At 48.4% G+C, this 15166-nt stretch overlaps 1 protein-coding gene across 4 annotated transcripts in view; it reads left to right on the top strand.

Moving 5' to 3' along the window:
* Positions 1-15166, top strand: part of stra6 (signaling receptor and transporter of retinol STRA6) — a 47475-nt gene that overhangs the window by 15197 nt on the left and 17112 nt on the right. For all 4 annotated transcript variants that reach the window (XM_080216138.1, XM_080216135.1, XM_080216137.1 and 1 more), the window contains exons 2-8: positions 3667-3983; positions 4081-4144; positions 5565-5650; positions 8525-8664; positions 10493-10659; positions 11665-11790; positions 12625-12692. In XM_080216138.1, the coding sequence (XP_080072264.1) occupies positions 3880-3983; positions 4081-4144; positions 5565-5650; positions 8525-8664; positions 10493-10659; positions 11665-11790; positions 12625-12692 (755 nt within the window). In that variant the 5' untranslated portion in view covers positions 3667-3879. The remainder of the gene's footprint in view (positions 1-3666; positions 3984-4080; positions 4145-5564; positions 5651-8524; positions 8665-10492; positions 10660-11664; positions 11791-12624; positions 12693-15166) is intronic.

Here is a 15166-nt window from a genome sequence, read left to right on the forward strand (position 1 = left end):
CATGACAACTGTGGATTAATCTGTTTTTTGGTGATTTTTGATTTGATTTATTATTGTCACATGTATTAACATACAGTGAAAAGTATTGTTTCTTGCGCGCTATACAGACAAAGTGTACCATTCATAGAGAAGGAAAGGAGAGAGTGCAGAATGTAGTGTTACAGTCATAGCTAGAGTGTGGAGAAAGATCAACTTAATGCGAGGTAGGTCCATTCAAGAGTCTGATGGCAGCAGGGAAGAAGCTGTTTGTCTGTCAGTTGGTACGTAACCTCAGACTTTTTATCTTTTTCCTGAAGGTGGAAGAGAGAATGTCCGGGGTGCGTGGGATCCTTAATTATGTTGGCTGCTTTGCCGAGGCAGCGGGACGTGTAGACAGAGTCAATGGATGGTGTGCATAATGGATTGGGCTACTTTCACAACCCTTTGTAGTTCCTTGCGGTCTTGGGCAGAGCAGGAGCCCAGACCAAGCTGTGATACAACCAGAAAGAATGCTTTCTATGGTACACCTGTATGATGTATCACCTGATGAAGGGTCAGTGCTCCAAAAGCTTGTGATTCCAAATAAACCTGTTAGACATTAACTTGGTGTTGTGTCATTTCTTACTGCATCTGTAAAGGTTAGTTGATGCTAGCTGCCAGGCTTCATCAAAGCGGGGGGGCTTTTAATGCATTCGCCTGAGAGGACAGACACTGCCTCACTCTTCACATCGCTACCCGCGTGGAACTAGGTAGGGCAGTATGGTGGCACAGTGGTTAGCACCACTGCCTCACAGTGCCAGGGACCCAGGTTCAATTTACCAGCTTGGGTCACTGACTGTGTGGGGTCTGCATGTTCTCCCCGTGTCTGCATGGGTTTCCTCTCACGGTCCGAAAGATGTGCTGGTTAAATGCGTTGGCCATGCTAAATTCTCCCTCAGTGTACCCGAACAGGCGCCAGAGTGTGGCGACTAGGGGATTTTCACAGTAACTTCATTGCTGTGTTAATGTAAGCCTTACTTGTGACATTAACAATAGTGCGACACCAGAATGTTGACCGAGAATTTTGTGTGCCAATCTGCAGGGGCATTACATGCAGGAGAACGGTCCAGAAAGAGGGGCTAATGGTGTAAAAGATAGCCATGATGTGGAGATGCTGGCGCTGGACTGGGGTGGGCACAGTAAGAAGTCTCACAACACCAGATTAAAGTCCAACAGGTTTATTTAGTAGCACGAGCTTTCAGAGCACTGCTCCTTCATCAGGTGAGGCATTCACGTAGAGGCACCCAGTCCGGGAGAAGGATACAAAAGTCTGAGGTCAGGTATCGACCGACTCAAGAATAACTTCTTCCCCACTGCCATCAGTGCCTTCATCAGGTGAGTCACTTACCCGATGAAGGGGCTGCGTTCCGAAAGCTTGTGCTGCCAAATAAACCTGTTGGACTTTAACCTGGTGTTGTGAGACTTCTTACTGTGTAGAAGGTGGCTCACATGGAGTGTGAATAGATGATTTGGGATGAATGGCCTGTTTGCCTTCCTGCAATGTATAATTGTTGGTCTTTTTTACTTAATTGGTTAAGCAGATGAAATCAGTACTCAGAACAACATCTCTCCCCCTTGTTAAACAGGCCAATTAGTTTCACATTTGACCAAGTATGAGGCCAGCAATCCTGAAAGGCCAATTCCTCTCCCTTTGTTGAACACAGACGGTTTTATCCCGCTCTGTCCTACAGTTACCTATGACTTGTCAATCGTATATAAAGCAGGGTTTTTATCTACGGTCTTCATCCTCCAGGCATTCTCTCAATCAGTCAGATCAAAAGACTTCCTTGTTTTGTACACTACTGCTATTAACACCAAGGGCACTGCTGCCTCACAGTGCCAGGGACCCAGGTTCGATTCCCGGCTCGGGTCACTGTTTGTGTGGAGTTTGCACATTCTCCCCGTGTCTGCGTGGGTTTCCTCCGGGTGCTCCGGTTTCCTCCCACAGTCCAAAAGACGTGGTGGTGAGGATCCCTCGGTGCACCCGAACAGGAGTGTGGCGACTCGGATATTTTCACAGTAACTTTGTTGCAGTGTGAATGTAAGCTTACCTGTAACTAACAAATGAACTTAACTGGTTGAGTTTGTGGGTGAGTTAGCAGCGCGGAGTTATACTGCTGCTGCTGCACTTGCGTTGCCCAAAGCTTGGTGCTTGCGTCTACACATCCTCACCAAAAATGTTCACAAGGTGCCAACGGAAACAGGAGGAAATTGCATTTATGTAGAGCCTCTTGTGACCATTGCATATCACTTCTCGGCCTTTTGGCCAAGATCAAGTGTCGACATCCTGCACTTGGTTGAATTCTTGAGGTTTCATTTGAACCAATTTTCTAAAGCGGCGTCTCGGCCTTTTGGCGAAGATGCAAATGAGATCAAGCCTTGGAGAAGGGTCAATGCTTGTCCCAATCAGCTTGGATCACGGAGATCAGGCCCAGGACAGGAGGTTGAGCGCCCTGTCGTGTCAGCTTGGATCGGGAATGTCTCAACTTGCTGAGACTTTGAATTGGAATTTGATTGGATTGAACTGGATGTAAACCAAAAAAATAAGTTCTTTGCAGCCCGGTTGAAGCGAAGCCACTTATAAAATAAGGAATAGAATCCCTGCAGCACAGGAGGAGGATGTTCGGCCCGTTCGAGTCTGTACCAACTCTCCAAAAGAGCATTACACCCAGGCAACACCCCACCCTCACTGCTATCCCCGCAATCCCTCTATTTTAGCCTGGCTAACTCACCCACAAACTCAACCAGTTAAGTTCATTTGTTAGTTACAAGTAAGTTTACATTAACATTGCAATGAAGTTACTGTGAAAATCTCCTAGTCGCCACATTCCTGTTCGGGTACACTGAGGGACACTACGCAGCGCGTCTTTTGGAGTGTGGGAGAAAACCGGAGCAACCAGAGGAAACCCACACAGGTACAGGGGGAATTTGCAAGCTCCACACAGACAGTGACCCAAGCTGCGAATCGAACCCGGGTCCCTGGCGCTGTGAGGCAGCAGTCCTAACCTGCGCATCTTTGGACGCTAAGGGGAAATTTACCGTGGCCAGTGATCGGTGCAAGCTTGATGGGCTGAATGGCCCCCTGTACTGTAGGGCTTCTATGATGATACTGAAACAGCTAAGCTATCTAATATATAATTACTGAACTAATTCACCAATCTTAAAATATTGACTGATTGCTGAATCATTTCCGTGTGAATCCCTTCAGAGTAACAATCCTTGTACACTTGCAAGCTCAGTCTCATTGGCTTGTTTGTGGCATTTTATTGATGCATTTCTGTCTTGTTCTGCGTTTAAATTTGGGGAAGCATTAAGCAGAGAAGGAAATCCTATTGAACTAGTTCATGTGTGGGACGTATGTGTTTGTTTGTTAATAGGATATGTTTGTGAGTATGTGTATGCGTGTGTGTGTGTGTGTGTACGTGTGTGTATGCGTTTGTGAGTACATAAGAACATAAGTGTGTGAGAACGCATGTGTGTGTGTGTGTGTGTGTGTGTGTGTGTGCGTTTGAGTGTGTATTTGTATGTAGAAATATGTTTGTGTGTGTGTGTTTGTGAAAGTGTGTGTGAGAGAGAGAAACCTTTATTTCTGCAGTTCCACTCACTTGGATGATGAAGTTTGTCTCTTTAACTCTGTGTGTGTCCCAGCATGATTTCTGTTTGAAGTTGGTCCCAGAAGTGTTAAACACAACTTGGAAGAGAAGGAGAGAGAGAGAGAGAGAGAGAGGTCCATTCATCAGTGCGAGCTTGTGCAGCCTACAGCTCAGCTCATTAATCCAGACCTCCTGTGCAAGGCACTTTGAGCAGTAAGGCAGCCACAGTCCGAGGATCACAGCAACAATTGTTGACCGAGTGCGGAGAATGGATTCCCACAATGAATCCCTGGACATTGACGACCGCGACTTTTTGGATTATACTGACTGGTACATCGATGATCGGTTGGAGCCCACCTCCCCTCCTGAAGAGTGCGTTTTTCATTTTGATTCTGCTCTTAACTTCGGTTTTTGTCCCTCAAGTTGTGTGATCTGGATTCATGACTTTGTGTTGTGCTTTGTCCTGCAGCGTAACGTCCTGTGACCCCACCATCCCAGCTGATTTGTATCACATGTGTGCGGCAGGTATATCCGTAAGTTTGCTGCCTTTTTTTACTTGATTCAGCTTTCGGTTTAATGCCTTTGAGGTCAGCTGTGTGGCCTGAAGCGAGCCGGGGATTCAGAGTGAGGTGAAACCTCCAAGCCATTTGAACATTCCAGCGCAGTACAGGCCCTTCGGCCCTCGATGTTGCGCCGACCAGTGGAACCAATCTTATGACCCTCTAACCTAAACTATTCCAATGTTGTCCATATGTCTATCCACTGACCATTTGAACGCCTTTAAAGTTGGCGAGTCCACAACTGCTGCAGGCAGGGCATTCCACGCCCTTACTACCCTCTGAGTAAAGAACCTACCTCTGACATCCGTCCTATAATTACCACCCCTTAATTTACAGCTATGTCCACGGTAAACTTTTTTCCACCATTTGCAGTGGAGCAATCCCTGATGGGTTTTTGTTTTAAGTCCAATTATTAGTGTCACGAGTCGGCTTACATTAACACAGCAATGCAGTTACTAAGAAAATCTCCCAGTCGCCACACTCCAGTTCGGGTACACTGAGGGAGAATTTAGCACGGCCAATGCACCTAACCCATTATGTCTTTCGGACTGTGGGAGGAAACCGGAGCACCCGGAGGAAACCCCACGCAGACACAGCGAGAAAGTCATTGAATCTAGAAGGAGGCTATTCGGCCCATCGAGTCTGCACCGACAACAATCCCACCCAGGTCCCATCCCCGTAAAACCACATATTTACCCTGCTGGTCCCCCTGACACTAAGGGGCAATTTAGCACGGCCAATCAACCTAACCGGCACATCTTTGGACTGTGGGAGCGAACCGGAGCACCCAGAGGAAACCCACGCAGACACAGGGAGGATGTGCAAACTCCACAATGTCAGTAACTGTCTAAATGCTTTTTAAAGGACAAAACTGTACCCGCCTCTGCTACTGCCCCTGGCGGCTCGTTCCAGACACTCACCACCCTCTGTGTGAAAAAATTGCCCCTCTGGACAAAGGTTTATAGCTTGACCATGCTAAATTGCCCCTTAGTGTGAGGGTCAACAGGGTAAATATGTGGGGTTACAGGGATAGGGCCTGGGTGGGATTGTTGACAGTGCAGACTCAATGGGCCGAATGGCCTCGTTCTGCACTGATTCTGTTCTGTCTCCTTGTGGTTTAGGTGGATTGGCCATGCTAAGTTGCTGCTTTGTGTCAGAGGGATTAAATGCGTGGGGTTACAGGGACTGGGTGGGATTGTAGTCAGTGCAGGCTCGATGGGCCAAATGGCCTCTTGCTGTGTTGTAGGGATTCTCTGAGCTCGGTGGAACGGTGGGGAAGGGTCAGGGGGTTAAATAGGCAGCTCCCGTTCAGGCAATGGCTGTGAGGAGACAGTGAGAGGCTGGGCCGGGAGACAGTGTGTGTGTGTGTGAGTTCTCCCTCTTTCTCTTGCAGTTTGCCGTGCTGGTGATCCTCTCCTTCCAGGTGAAGCGGAGACGGTTGTGGAAGGGTTGCTGCGGCGGAGCCCCTGGTTTGTTGCAGTTAAGTGTCTGCTCTCGATCAGTTCCACCCCCCCTCCCCCTCCCCAGTGCTTGAACCTTGGATGAACCAAACTCGGCCTTCTTCAGGTCAAACTGTGAGGTTGGGTGTCAGTGCATTAAGTGCGCTGGGAGTATTGAAAGCACACCTATTTAGTAATGTTTATTCAGGTATCTGTGTGTGTGTCTGTGCCCTGTTCCAGCTCTCACTCTGGCTACTGCTGCTCTGTAACAGAGCTGGTTACCAGGCAGCCTCAGAACTGGGACATGGAGTTCCTGAATACAAGCACCAGAGTTTTGTTTCTGAACCTGCCTTAGCTCATCCACTCTTCACTGCAAAACTGTACAAATTTCCACAGGTTTACCTCCCCCTAAGGCATTGGATTGACGTGTTCTTGTCCTTATTCTGTCCGATCCTCCACCCACCGCTCTCTCCTCCCCCGCTCTCTCCTCCCCCCCGCACTGTGCTGTGCCCCCCCCGCCACACTGTGCTCTGCCCCCCCACCCCCATGCTCTGCTCTGCCCCCCCTTCCCCCACACCCCCCCTTCCCCCGCTCCCCCCCTTCCCCTATACTCTCTTTCCTTCTCTACGAATGGTATGCTTTGTCTGTATAACGCGCAAGAAACTATACTTTTCACTGTATACTAACGCTTGTGAAAATAATAAATGTCTGAATCGTGAACTGACTTTCTCTCCGATCTCTGTCCTTCCCTGAAATGCCCTGTGTCTCACTGGGGGTTTTGCAGCCAGTAAGTGCTCATTAAATTGGGATTTGCAACTTTCCTGGATCTCCAAGCAGAAACTAGGCTAATCCCCACTTTCTGCATGTGTAACACGATATTCTGTACTGATCCCCGCAACTAAACCCGCATTAAGAGTTCCTGCTGTTTGTAAAGCTGCGGAATCCAACTCGGTGCATTAATCCCTGTGCCAGGCTGAATCTGGGGTGTGACTCGCTGTGTGGGCCAGTCCTGTCCGGGGTCAGAGCTGTTTTGTAAACTGGGTTTGAGGTGGGGTTGATGTGTACCTGGGCACTTTGGGCAAACAATCTGACCTCACAGCAGCACGGTGGCACAGTGGGTTAGCACTGCTGCCTCACAGTGCCGGAGGGGACCTGGGTTCAATTCCCAGCCTTGGGTCACTGTCTGTATGGAATTTTCACATTCTCCCTGTGTCTGTGTGGGTTTCCTCCAGGTGCTCCGGTTTCCTCCCACAGTCCAGAGATGTGCAGGTTAGGTGGATTGGCCATGCTAAATTACCCCTTAGTGTCAGGTGTATGACCAAATGGGGATAGGGGTTGGGTGGCATTGTGGTCGGTACAGACTCGATGGGCCAAATGGCCTCCTTCTGCACTGTCGGATTCTATGATTCACTATAAATGCTTAAAGTGTGGAATTCTGCCCGCACCAACCTCCATTGGGATAGAACACTGAGTACGTGTGCATGTCGCCAACTTTTTCCCTCAACAGGACTGTTAAGTTTGCGATGTTATCTCATCCCATTGCTCCCAATCTGGAGGACTCCAGGACGCTGGGATACTCAGGCTAGCTTCTGTGGGGAGAAATAGCCATTGCTAATCCTTTCAACCAAGTGCCCAGAGAGTAAAACTCTCGGTATTGTCAATAGAACAGGAAAAGTTGGGCGTTCATAGAACCCCTGCAGATAGAGGCCATTCAGCCCATCGAGCCTACACCAACAACAATCCCACCCAGGCCCTTTCCCGGTAACCCTGCTAATCCCCCTGTCTCGGAGGGACAATTTAGTATGGTCAATCCAGCTAACCTGATGCTGGAGTCAAACCTGGGTCCCCAGTGCCATGAGGCAGCAGTGCTAGCCACTGTGCCATCCCAAATTAGCTGTGAATAGATCACTATTCATTCTCTCTCCCTGTAACACCCTCCCTCCTATTTATATCCCCGTGTCAGCAAACATTCTCTTCCTTAGTGTCATACTAGTAGCAAATTAATTGATCTGGATATTTTAAAGCATAGCAACATAGGGATGTGATGGCCTAGTGGTATTATTGCTCGACTATTAATCTAGGAACTCTGTCCTGGAGACCGGGGTTCGAATCCCATCACGGCAGATGGTGGAATTTGAATTCAATAAAAAAAATTCTGGAATTAAGCATCTACTGATGACCATGAAACCATTGTCGGAAAAACCCATCGGTTCACTAATGTCCTTTAGGGAAGGAAATCTGCTGTCCTTACCCGGTCTGGCCTACATGTGACTCCAGAGCCACAGCGATGTGGTTGACTCTCAACTGCCCTCCAAGGGCAACTAGGGATGGGCAATAAATGCTGTCCTAGCCAGCGACACCCATATCCCATGAATGAGTAAAAAAAAATTGGAATTAGGAGCAGGGATTGGCAAATTCAGCTCTTCGAGCCTGCTCCGCCACTCAATCGGATCATGGCTGATCGCTCCCTGGTCTCAAACCCACCTCTCCACCCCATATCCCTTACCCCTGTTTTTTTATTAGAAGTGGTTAGCGCTGCTGCCTCACAGCGTCAGGAACCCAAGTTCGATTCCCAGCTTGGGTCACTGTCTGTGTGGAGTCTGCATGGTCTCCCCGTGTCTGCGTGGGTTTCCTCCGGGTGCTCTGGTTTCCTCCCACACTCCAAGAGTTAGGTAGGTGCCTTTAAACTTGCCCTGTTTTGGGGGGGGGGGGGTGCGGGAGAGGGTTATGGGGAACTATCAGGGTAAATAGGTAGGGTTACGGGGATGGGAACTGGGTGGGATTGTTTACGGTGCGGACGCGATGGGCCCCGTGGCCGCCTCCTGCACTGTGAGATGCAACTCAAAGCCACGTTCATGAATGATTTCCCTGAAGCATTCTGCTTTAACGTGAATATTTTGCTCCGTATTTACAGTCCAGTTGGTTTCCTCGAGCACGATTATCATCGAGGGATTGCTGCGGCCGTGTTTGGAGTGCTGTTTTGTTCCCTGTGCGTGGTGGTCCTGGATGATGACCCTTTACCTTTCATCACACAATCCCCAAAGGAGACCAAAGGTAACTGGAGACTATTGCTCGCATCCTCAGTGAGTGCCCCCCTCCCCGGCCCCCGCAACCCACCACCGCGAGGACACATCAGGCTAAGACTGGAGATTGATTGCCCCGGGACATTAATGGGACTCTTCCCATTCTGTGATTTCAGTGTCAAGGTAGAAAATGCAGGAAAGTCATTAATCTTGCCTCAATTTTTAACACCTCTCTCTCTCTCTCTCTCTCACGGGAATGTGGACATTGCTGGCTAGGCCTTGCACATATCGCCATCCCTAACTGTCCTCGAGAACATGGCGCTGTGCCTCGTGCTCGAGAAAGGTCTGTAGGTCACTTGCAAGTGGCCATTTGACACAGAACATTTGCCACTGAAGAGTGGCACAGTGCTTAGCATTCCTCCGCACAGCGCCAGGGACCCGGGTTCAATTCCGGCCTCGGGTCACTGTCTGTGTGGAGTCTGCACATTCTCCCCGTGTCTGCGTGGGTTTCCTCCAGGTGCTCCGGTTTCCTCCCACAGTCCAAAGATGTTCAGGTTAGATGGTCAGACCTGCTGAGATTTTCCAGCGTTTTCTCTTTTGGTTTAAGGTTAGGTGGATTTGTGTCCAAAGATGTTAAGACTATAAAATCATAGAATCCTACAGTGCAGAAGGAGGCCATTCGGCCTATCGAGTCTGCACCAACCACAATCCCAACCAGGCCCCATCTCCATAATCATTTACCCTAACTAGTTCCCCTGACAATAGGGGGCAACTTAGCACGGCCAATCCACCTAATCTGCACATCTTTGGACTGTGGGGGGGATCTGGAGCACCCAGAGGAAACCTATACAGACACGGGGAGAATGTGCAAGCTCCACACAGACAGTGACCCAAGCTGGGAATCGAACCCGGGTCGCTGGCGCTGTGAGGCTGCAGTGCTAATCATTGTGCCAACGTACTGCCATGCTAAAAGAAGTGAAGGTTAGGAGATTGGCCATGCCAAGTTGCCCCTTAGCATCCAAAGATGTGGAGGTTAGGTGGACTGGCCGTGCTAAAGCGTGCAAGGATTGTGGGTTAGGGCAATTAGTGGGGTAAATACGTGAGGTTTCAGGGATAGGGCCTGGGTAGGATGCTCTTTTGGAGAGTCAGTGCAGACCCAAAGGGCCGAATGGTCTCCTTCTGCACTGTAGGGATTCTGTGGTTTTATGAGATTGGGAAGTGACCCAAGGCCAGAATCGAACCAGGGTCCTTGGTGCTGTGAGGCAGCAGTGCTAACCACTGTGCTACCGTGCCACTGCCTGGCGGCACTAATACTTAGAACTGCCCGCTAAGAAAATTCTGCAGAAGAAACATGACACAAATACATTCCTTAAAGGCACAGTATCATTACACATGAATACTGGATGTTTTTGCTGGAGGCAGGTTTATTACCATGTTAACTTTAAAAAGATCAAAATCTGTGGCCTGTATGGGTGGTAAATGTTATCGATAATACATGGAGGAGCATTTAGATCTATTGCATATTCGGGTGGCACAGTGGTTAGCACTGCAGCCTCACAGGTTCGATTCCCGGCTTGGGTCACTGTCTGTGTGGAGTTTGCACATTCTCCCCGTGTCTGCATGGGTTTCCTCTGGGTGCTCCGGTGTCCCCCCATGGTCTGAAAGATGTGCTGGTTAGGTGGATCGACCGTGCTAAATTTTCCCTCAGTGTACCCGAACTGGAGTGTGGCGACAAGGGGATTCTCACAGTAACTTCATTGCAGTGTTAATATAAGCCTACTTGTGATACTAATAAATAAATAAAAGTTTTAATATTTTGCTCTAACCTAACTTGCACTCTTTTGTCTTTGTTTTAAAAGAGTATTGGAAGATCACTGCCTTACTTTACTATCCGGCCCTATACTATCCCCTTCTTGCATGTGCGACAGTCAGGAGTAAACTGGGTTACCTGTTTGGCACCCTCCTATCCTGGCTACACTTCAGCATTCTGCTGTGCCAGAAAGTTGAATGTCCTTTATCATCCAAGGTACTTACTTATTCCTTTTTTTTTCTTGCTTATGCAACTGTCTTAAGTTTTAATCTGAGATTTCTTCTGACTCCCAATTACTGCATGGACTGTATTGCTATTGTTGCAACTTGGAATGATCTGTGGAAACGCAGTACAATGATCCTTTTCTCTCCATATCTCTGGGGAGGATAAAAGCAGCCCCCACTGTCCCTGGGAACTGATTCAATCCCAATCTGCTTAGGCCCTGATTGCAAAACAAACCCTCCAAACTATTTCTCAAATATTAACTGAGGGAAGAGGCAGCCCATCTCGTCATAGTTTCCAACACCTCTTTATTCTCAAGGAGCCTACAGGATGCCAACTCCTATTGGGTGTAGACCAAGAGGTTTCATCGCATGATCTTTAATATGCCTCTTCCCCCATCTCACACACACACACCCAAACACATACTCGCGCGCTCTCCCGCACACGCGCTCTCCCGCACGCACCCGCTGTCCTGTACACACATGCTGTCTCGCGCACACACATTCACACACATCCTACCATTGGGTAGCTACCATTGGGTAACTATCCATCATTGTGGCACATTGCCTCCCTAAATAATTGAAAGGCAGCTTCCTCATTACAAATTGAATGATAATTTGTCTTTAATAATGCCCAAAGAGAGGTGGCACAGTGGTTTGCACTACTGCCTCACAGCGCCAGGGACCCGGGTTCAATTGGGTCACTGTCTGAATAGAGTCCTCCCATTCTCCCCGTGTCTGTGTGGGTTTCCTCTGGGTGCTCCGGTTTCCTCCCACATCCCAAAGATGTGCAGATGAGGGGGATAGGCCATGCTAAATTGCCCCTGGAAAGATGCTCTGTTGGAGAATCAGTGCAGACTCAGTGGTTGAATGGCCTCGTTCTGCATTGTAGGGATTTGACGAGGGGTCAAATGGCCTCTCTCTGTGCTGTAACCATTCCTATTCTGTAAGCTTCCATCACTAACACGTCTGCTACTTATTGTTTTCTTTGGCCGTCCAGTTGTACAAATACTATTCGCTGCTGAGAATACTTCCCCAGCTTTTGTGTCTGGCGTTCCTTGGCCTCGTTTATCTGTTGTTGCTGGTGCGGAATGGCAAGACGTCACGGAACCTGCCCTGGCATCGGGTCAGTGTCAAACTTAACAATGGGAGACATGTTGGGCTGGCCATAGACTTCACACTGAGGCGGGCGGCACGGTGGCGCAGTGGTTAGCACTGCTGCCTCACAGCGCCAGGGACCAGGGTTCGATTCCCGGCTTGGGTCACCATCTGTGCAGAGTCTGCACGTTCTCCCCGTGTCTGCGTGGGTTTCCTCCGGGTGCTCCGGTTTCCTCCCACAGTCCGAAAGATGTGCTGGTTAGGTGTGCATTGGCCATGCTAAATAACCCGAACAGGCGCCAGAGTGTGGCGACTAGGGGATTTTCACAGTAACTTCATTGTGGTGTTAACGTAAGCCTACTAATAAATAAACTTGAAAGATCCGATTATTCTATTGTGGAGAAAAGCGGGAGTGTTCTGTTTGACATCTTGTCCCTCGGGCAGTGCTGGAAACAGACTGTCTGGTTATTATCACATTGCAGTTTGTGGGATCTTGCTGTGCACAACGTGTCACTCCAGTAAGTGCTTCCCTGGCAGTTTGAGAAGTTCAGAGGCGGTGGGAGGGATTTTACAGCCTCGCTCGACCCGAGAATGGGAATTCTTGCCCGAGCAGGCATTTCCATTGTCAGCCTCTCACCCGCTCCGATTCCGCACTGGAATTCCAGCGCGTCAAAGGCGTTATATAAATGCATGTTTTTTTTCTTTTGGTTTTAGGCTCTGTTATTGTCCTGAGGCAGTTTTTCATAGAAAGCCCCATTGCCCCCACCCCAATATATCAGGGAGTTGCTGATTGATATTGTCCCCTCTTGTGAGTGTTGGCAATGGGCAGTTTTCCTCACATAAACTCTGCTTTCCTCTCCAGTGTCCGGCTGATAAATATTACACTGACTACCTAAAGCTCACACTGAGAAAGAAACCAGCCAGAAACAGGTTAGTGAATTGAGTGCACTTGTGTGTATGTGTGTGTGCATATGTGTACACACTTGGGTCTGTGTGTATATGTGTACATGTGTGGGTCTGTGTGTGTGTGTGCGGACATGCGTGTACACGTGCGTGTGCCTGCAAATTTGTGCGTTTGTAGTTTCATGTAAATGTGTGCGTGTGTGCACGTATTTCTGCGTGTGTGTGTCTTTGTTTCACTCCTTTTGCTCCTCTTTCCTCCTCCGTTCTTTCCTTCCCTCTTCTCTCCGTTTATGTTTCTCTCACTCTTACTTCTCCCTTCTCTCTCTTTTCTTTCCTCTCTCATTCTTTCCACCTCTCTCTGCTACGCTGTGCTTGACTTTAACTGGCTCTGGTTCCTCTAGACCGCTGGTTCCCGTCCAGTGCACAGCGGCTGTGTTGAGAAGACCCCCGAGTGCGCCGGGAAAAGAAGATTCAAAATGATGTAAAATTCATCTAACTAAACAAAAACAACTCCTTGTCTCCAGCTCTGTGCTCAGTGTCTCCAAGACGTGACGTATCTCGGGTCTCCCGTGCGTGCGCCGCCTGGGAGAGAGCCACACATGCACGGATTAGATTTTTAACATTGGTCGGGCCCATGTGCGTTGACCAACGGGACTTGGAGCTGAAGACAGGGGCCCCCCAACACGTTCTGCACAAAAAGCAAACACTCAAAACAGACGTAAAAACCCCAAGAGAAGCCAAAGAGACAGGGAGAGGTTAAAAACAAATTTCCTATTGAGGGAAGAAGACAGAAATACGAACCAGGAACCCATTAACTTAAGATCTTGATCAATTGGGCCAGTGGGCTGACGAATGGCAGACGGAGTTTAATTTAGATAAATGTGAGGTGATGGCGTTTTGGTCGATCGAACCAGAGTATTAACCATTACTCAGTTAATGGGCATTGGGGAGAGTTACAGAACAAGGAGATTTAGGGGTACATGTTCATAGCTTATGAAAGTAGAGTCACAGTTGGACAGAGTGGTGAAGAAGGCAGTCAGCATGCTTGGTTTCATTGGTCAGAACATTGAATACAGGAGTTGGGAAGTCTTGTTGAAGTTGTACAAGACATTGGTAAGGCCACACTTGGAATACTGTGTACAACTCAGATCACCCTATTATAGAAAGGATATTATTAAACTAGAAAGAGTGCAGAAAAGATTTACTAGGATGCGACCAGGACTTGATGGTTTGAGCTTTAAGGAGGGACTTTTTTCTGTGGAATGTAGAAGGCTGAAGAGTGAACTTATAGAGTTCTCTAAAATAATGAGAGGCGTAGATCAGCCAGATAGTCGATATCTTTTCCCAAAGGTAGGGGAGTCTAAAACTAGAGGGCATTGATTTAAGGTGAGAGGGGAGAGATACAAAAGGGTGCAGAGGGACAATGTTTTTCATGTAAAGGGTAGTGAGTGTCTGGAACAAGCTGCCAGAGGTAGTAGTAGAGGCTGGTACAATGTTGTGTTTTAAAAAGCATTTAGACAGTTGCACGGGTAAGATGGGTATAGAGGGATATGGGCCAAATGTAGGCAATTGGAACTAGCTTAAGGGTTTAAAAAAAAGGGCAGCATGGACAAGTTGAGCTGAAGGGCCTGTTTCCATGCTGTAAACCTGTATGACTCCAGAAGAATAACCAGCCTCAGTTAGAGAATGAACTTCAGAGAGCTGACCATGAGTGAAGCAGGTTCAGGAGAATGTGGGTTGGAGATCACCCCAGAGGAGCCTTTTGCCAAAGGGGAGTTCAGAGAAGATAGGAGATGTGCCTCAAAATCTTCTTATACTATAGAAAAGATTGGGAACCACTAGACTGTATTGTTTTTATTCATTCATGGGACATGGGCGTCGCTGGCTGGCCAGCATTTATTGCCCATCCCTAGTTGCCCAGTGGCGGTTGAGAGTGAACCACATTGTTCGATTCCCAGCTTGGGTCACTGTCTATGTGGAGTCTGCACATTCTCCCCGTGTCTGCGTGGGTTTCCTCTGGGTGCGCCGGTTTCCTCCCACAGTCCGAAAGACGTGCTGGTTAGATGCATTGGCTGTGCTAAATTCTCCCTCAGTGTACCCGAACAGGAGCCGGAGTGTGGCAACTAGGGTGAGAACAGTAAGTTCACTGCAGTGTTAATGTAAACCTACTTGCAACACGATTGCGTCAACTTTAAACTGTAGGCCAGACCGGGTAAGGATGGCAGATTTCCTTCCCTAAACGACATTAGTGAACCACATGGGTTTTTCCAACAATGGTTTCATGGTCATCAGTAGATTCTTAATTCCAGATATTTTTTATTGAATTCAAATTCCACCATTTGCCGTGGCGGGATTCGAACCCGGGTCCCCAGAACATTAGCTGAGTTTCTGGATTAATCTAGCAATAATACCACTAGGCCATCGCCTCTCCCCCAAGTTACTCATAGCTGCCATTCCGTCCAAGTTGCAACCCGTCCAATTGGCCATTGCCAGCTGACTGC

This window comes from Carcharhinus amblyrhynchos, chromosome 32 (assembly GCF_965287045.1).
Source record: "Carcharhinus amblyrhynchos chromosome 32, sCarAmb.v2.hapA, whole genome shotgun sequence".
Taxonomy (NCBI): domain Eukaryota; kingdom Metazoa; phylum Chordata; class Chondrichthyes; order Carcharhiniformes; family Carcharhinidae; genus Carcharhinus; species Carcharhinus amblyrhynchos.